At 41.0% G+C, this 6,405-nt stretch overlaps 1 protein-coding gene across 1 annotated transcript; it reads right to left on the bottom strand.

The window, feature by feature from the left end:
* Positions 1–233: 233 nt before the first annotated feature.
* LOC119336404 (BTB/POZ and MATH domain-containing protein 2-like) lies at positions 234–1,470 on the bottom strand. The gene has a single exon (XM_037608414.1). It carries the CDS (start codon positions 1,468–1,470, stop codon positions 364–366), a length of 1,107 nt encoding a protein of 368 aa, XP_037464311.1. The 3' UTR covers positions 234–363.
* Positions 1,471–6,405: the final 4,935 nt, after the last annotated feature.

Genomic DNA, 6,405 nt, shown 5'->3' with positions numbered 1-6,405 from the left:
ATTAGCACTTACGTGACACCCCTCGAATTGTTTTAGAAATTGTGGTGTATTTTACTTTATAATATACAATTTTTAGATCAATCAATTAATTTCTTGCAGTTTCTGTTTTCTAACTATGCACTACAATCCACAATAGATGTGGTCTTGGTAGCCAATGGCTCACTACTTTGAAAAATGAAATGAGCACTACTTTGGAATGGTAAATGTGATGCTCATCAATAGACAAAAGCATCTAATTGGATACTGTTGGTATAGCATATGTAGAACTTACAATTTTCCAAAACAAATAGACAAAATAATGATCTCAGGTTGCTATGGCATCAAGTGAAGTAACTACTCGGAGAATTTATCTAGAGTGAACATCTAAAATTTTCGAGCCTTGGCTGCCTTCTCCCACATATCGGCAAAGATAGTAGGGCATTCTCTTTTTAGTTGTTGATACCCTTTACTTGCAACCACACCATCCACAGTACTCAAGGAGTTGATAAATTTAATGCAAGCATCTTTGAGGATGCTGCAATTGTACTGGACGGCCAGAACTAATGTTGTCACCACAGTCTCTTGATCAAACCTCTGGCAAAATTTTCTCTCGCACATTGACTTCATCCTTTTCATGTCATATCTATCTGCAACCACAAGTAAATGCCCGAGCATTTGTTCGTACCCATCAGCATTGAGGTCCTTCATCGGAGGCAACGAGTCGGTGTAGATGAAGTGGAGCAGTTCTCTAAAGACACCGGGCTGCATATCTTCAAAGTTTTTGACGTGCCTATGCTCGATCCTCTTCGGCCCGTAGAACTCTGCCCAGAAGACCGGCGACCGCATCGCGAGGATGATCTCGTGAGCATGGAATACCTCATTTTGGACCTTGAAACACATGTCAGCTCCCTTTGTAGATCCCAACAATTTACTAAGGTTAGCAACCAATTCGGATGGCGGCACTTGGATGTCACCGACCAACCCAGCTTCCACCTCCTTGGCATCCTTTAATGTGATAATAGTAAGGTTACATGCGACGATGATTGAGTTGTCCAAAATGTATGATGAGCCTTCGATCTCGCTCTTCTTCTTGAATGCAACAAAACCCCATGCCTCGAGTTTGTCATTGCGAGTGTCAAACACCACAGGAGGTCCGTCGCTGAAGTTTGCGAAGTTGGAAGGCAACACCGGCGGCTGTATTGCTTGATTGACCAACACCAGATTGTATATCGCCCTCACCTCAATGTTCTTGGTCTTGAGCTGGAGAAAAACTGACACGTAGTCTTTGTTATCCTCGTTGTAGCCGTCGGGGTAGAAGCGGATGCACCATTCATGGCCGCCAACAGTGAAGTTAGCGGACTGGATGCAGTTGCCGACACCGAAACCCCGATGAAGGTCGTACCTGTCGATTTTGAAGGAGTGTGTACCATGCACAGTCTCTGGGACGCAGACTGATGCTGTCAACATCGGTGTGTTCTGGGGCGTGGCCATGATGGTTTGTGAGTGCAAAAACTAACCGAGAGCAGTGAAGAAGGTGAAATGGCGACTAGGCAATTCGGGAGGTGCGAAAGGGCGGAGAGATGAGGGTAGCAGAGAGTGGTAGCACGGTAAGGCAGGACAACAAGGATTTGATGATTTGGGATGTTCTCAAGCTTCTTATTTTTGATCTGGACACGTTCATACTTCCTTCGACTATGTGAACATCTATATATAGTGGCAGCGGAATGGAGCCATTAAATCCCCACTTAATGCACGACAAATCTATTTTGTAATGTCTATATTGCAACGTCTATTTTCTAGCCGTTATTGTCTAACATCTTTTTTTTTTCAAATGTTCATATCTCAGCACTCTATTCTCCAACGTTTATATCTCACCGACTAATCTCCAACGTCTCTATTCAACAACGGCTATATTCTTACCACTCTATTCTCCAACGTTTATATCTCACCGACTAATCTCCAACGTCTCTATTCAACAACGACTATATACTTAGCACTCTATTCTCCAACGTTTATATCTCACCGACTAATCTCCAACGTCTCTATTCAACAACGGCTATATTCTTGGCACTCTATTCTCCAACGTTTATATCTCACCGACTAATCTCCAACGTCTCTATTCAACAACGGCTATATTCTTAGCACTTCGTTCTCCAACGTTTATATCTCAACGACTAATCTTTAACATCTCTATTCAGCAACGGCTATATTCCCATAGTCTATACATATCCGCCGGGGTTGCAAATGGAATGAAAATAAACATTAATTGCGTTTGGCTAAATGTATTCCGGCTTTGGATTTGTCAATTGGTACTCGCCAGTCCCCAATACAACCACTTTTTTTTAGATGAAAAAAAATGATGGGAAAAACTTGACTCAATTCCCGCACACCTCCGCATTGTCTGAAATCGCTTCACTACATCAAGGGGAGAGGAGAAGAGCGGCGGCGCCCCTCGCCAAAAAGAAAAAGAGCAGCGGCGCCCAGGAGCTCGACACCGGCGGTCGGCCAGGAGCTACCCCACGCATGAGGCAACCATAGGCTTCGAAGTGCATTATGGGTCCACGGGGTTCGATGACTGTGACCACAGTCCTCCATGCACGCGACACCTCACTCTGGAATGGATCTGCGGCTCCGAGATCTGCAGTAATGTCACCAGCCATGAACAGGTCCTCGACGCACCCCTTCGAGCACATACCTCGAACTCGAAGGCCCAATCGACACAATGCTAGGTAAGAACGCTGAATGTTGTTGCTGGTGAGTTTTATTCAGAGAGGAATTTTCTGCTGCTAGTGCTTCTGTGCTTGCTGCTATATTGTCCTAGAAAAGAATTGTTGCAGCCATTGCATGAACATTTTTGTTGTGGTGGTGCATTCCTCGAATCATTCGAATGTGTTTGATTGCTATATAGACACGTGAATATAGTAATTGGGTGGTGCTCTGCTGCTACTGAATTTTGCTGTCGCTGAATGCCACCGAGTCTGTAAGAACACTGAATGTTTTTGCCGATGAATTTTATTCAGAGAGTAATTTTCGGCTGCTAATGCTTCTAATGATGGTTGCTTGTGTGCTTGCTGCTATATTATCCTAGAAAAGAATTATTGCAGCCATTGTGTGAACATTTTTGTTGCGTGCTGCATTTCTAGAATCATTCGAATATGTTTGACTGCAATATAAACATGCAAATATAGTCAGAGACTGCAACTTTTGTTTCGATACACAAAGAGCAAAGTAATCTCCATACTCATTTACATATGCAATTCCAAAGTTTGGCATCCAAACAGGATTTGGAATTGAAGCCTAACTATAAGATTAAATGAGCCAATTTAGTGAACAACCAAACAACATCATTGGTATTCAGACCGATTTCAGTTTCCTTGGAGAATTGGTATTCAGCCCAATGCAATGTTGTGTCCTCCAATTCACACATCGAACCATAGGCTTCGAACCGCATCGTGGGTCCACGAGCTCGATGACGGCGACCACAGTCCTCCATGCACGCGACACCTCACTCAGCTATATTATACTCCCTCCGTTTCTAAATATAAGTCTTTGTAGAGATTCCACTATGAACTGCATACGGATGTATATAGATGTATTTTAAGTGTGGATTCATTCATTTTGCTCCGTATGTCGTCCACCCAGTGGAATCTCTACAAAGACTTAAATTTAGGAACGGAGCACGCGACACCTGACTCAGCTATATTATACTCCCTCCGTTCCTAAATATAAGTCTTTGTAGAGATTCCACTATGAACTGCATACGGATGTATATAGATTATTTTAAGTGTGGATTCATTCATTTTGCTCCGTATGTCGTCCACCCAGTGGAATCTCTACAAAGACTTAAATTTAGAACGGAGGGAGTATATCTATACTACATCATGGGCCCCCTCCGTCCTGGGCCATGGGCTGTCGCCCCTCTGACCATACACCAGGGCAGGCCCTGCTCACTCCTTTGGAATGGATCTGTGGCTCCAAGACACGCCTCTTCGAGCACCTGCCTCGAACTCGACCGAAAAAGAAAAACTGGTAGGTACCAGGATTTGAGCCTTGGTTGCTTCGCTAGGAGCTGTGATGCTAGCCATCCTGCCATGTACTTAGAACATGATGCATAAACCGACAGAGGGAACATGACCTAACTGTCAATCAAAGTAAAAAAAACATTTTAAAAAATATACACTAAGCATTTGAAAAAAAATGTTGAATGCATACTGAAAAAATTCTTTATCATCTATACACAAAATTTATACAGTAAAATTCAAATATGTATGCAAAAAGTTGATTATGTATTTAAACAATGTTGAACAAGTATTTCAAATATGTTGAATAGGTATTCAAAAATGTTGAACAAGTTTAAAAAATGTTTAACAAGTATTTGAAAAATATTGAATATGTATTAAAAAATGTTGAACAAGTATATTAAAAATGCTGCACAAGTATTTGAAAATGTTGAATAAGTATTAAAAAATACTGAACTTTGAAAAATGTTGAAAAAGTATTTAAAAATATTAAAAAATTATTGGAAAATTGTTGAATACGTATTATCAATATTGAACAAGTATTCGGAAAATGTTGACCAAGTATTTCAAATATTGAACGATTATCTGAAAAATGTTGAACTTTGAAAAATGTTGAATAAGTATTAAAAAAGTTGAACAAGTATTTATAATATGTTAAATAAACGTTTGGACAATGTTGAAAGTGTATACAAGAAATGTCGATCATTTAGTAAGAAAATATTTTCGGAATATAAAAAAATGTAGAACAAAAAACAAAAGAAACACAACAAAACCAGAAAATGAGAAACAAAAATGAAACATACTAAAGTTTTCATTTTTCACACAACAAAACCAAATAATGAAAACCAGAAAATGAAAACCAAAAATGAACCAAAACGCGTGTGAAAAAAAACCCGAAGCGAGCGTCCAAAGCGCGACACGTGGTGGCGGCTGAGAGCACGCTAAGTGATGCTGATCGTTTTGAGGCTTCCGAAGAAGTGCTCGTCAAACTAGTTGCTCTCCTCATTTTCTTCCTTATTTTTCTGTTTCACTGTGCGCTACTGGGCCGACCCGATTGGTAGAATCGCTTCAGCGGGACGAACCTTCGGCCTTGCTGAATGCGATAAATAGCGCTCGTGGAGAGAGAGAGAGATGGATGAATGGTATTGCTATCCTTGATAGCTACTGTGATGTATTTTCCTATGTCGTGGAGAAGAAGAGAAACTCTCGCTGGGAATTGGGTGGTGAGTTTTATTCCGGGAGGAATTTTCTGCTGCTAGTGCTTCTAATGATGGTTGCCGATGTGCTTGCTGCTTTATTGTCCTAGAAAATAATTGTTGCATCCATTGCGTGAACATTTTTGCTGTGGTGGTGCATTCCTAGAATCATTTGAATGCATTTGACTGGTATATGGACCTGTAAATATAGTCGCAAATTATGTAGATTTTGTTCTGATACATGCAGAGCAAGGCATAATCTGCCTACTCATGTATATATGCAATTCTGAAGTTTGTCATCCAAACTGGATTTGAAATAGAAGCCTAATTATAAGATTCCATGGGGCAATTCAGTGAACAACCAAAGCACATAATTCGTATTTAGACCGATTTCAGTTTCCTTGGAGAGTTGGTATTCGGCCCAATGCAGTATTGTGCCTTCCAATTCATACATCCAAACATAGTCTAAAGAAAATCAATGAATAGATTAAAGTTGTATTATAATAGTAAAAATTTGCATTGGGTTTTCCAATATGTTTTGTTTATGAATTTAAAGAATCCATTCTACCGCTGGGCTGCTACATTCCTCGTCCTATACATTTCTCATTGTTCTTGCTCTAACATAGCAAGATGAGAGGGTTGGTTTATCTTTAGATCTTTCTTGACAATGAGGAGGAAAAAAATATTGCAACCAGTACACAATCAACATGGCCTTATGAACAAGCGTTTGCCATCCGCAATCTATGGGGTGCAGGTCGAGGTTGTCATCGTTTGTCTCGCAGCACGGCCATTTCTCGATTGGAGTAGCAGGCAAGGACAATGGCAACAACATGATCTGACTGCAGGGAAAGGGAAACGCGGGTGGTAGCGGGATGACTCGCAGGTGGGGAAAGGCGGCACCAGATGGGAACAATAGTGTCGTCGAGGCGATTCGGGGGGCCATGATTTGATGATTTGAGAGTTTTTTCCTTTGCACTCATGTCTAATAATTTTGACTCAAACATAATTGATTTTATTAGCATATACTTTATTTAGATTTGAGCATCTAACCATTTTTATTTTCTCCACTTCTGTTATTCTTGCACACGTCCATTGAGAATTGGGGAACGGTGGTGAGCCAGGGGGTGGAAGAAGATGACATTGGCATTATTGTAGAGGCTAGAGTACAAGGTGTCACAAGGCACCCAGAATAGCTTGGGTCATCCTGCCTT

Source organism: Triticum dicoccoides, chromosome 7B (assembly GCF_002162155.2).
Source record: "Triticum dicoccoides isolate Atlit2015 ecotype Zavitan chromosome 7B, WEW_v2.0, whole genome shotgun sequence".
In the NCBI taxonomy this organism is placed as follows: domain Eukaryota; kingdom Viridiplantae; phylum Streptophyta; class Magnoliopsida; order Poales; family Poaceae; genus Triticum; species Triticum dicoccoides.
This window is presented reverse-complemented; position numbering and strand designations above follow the sequence as displayed.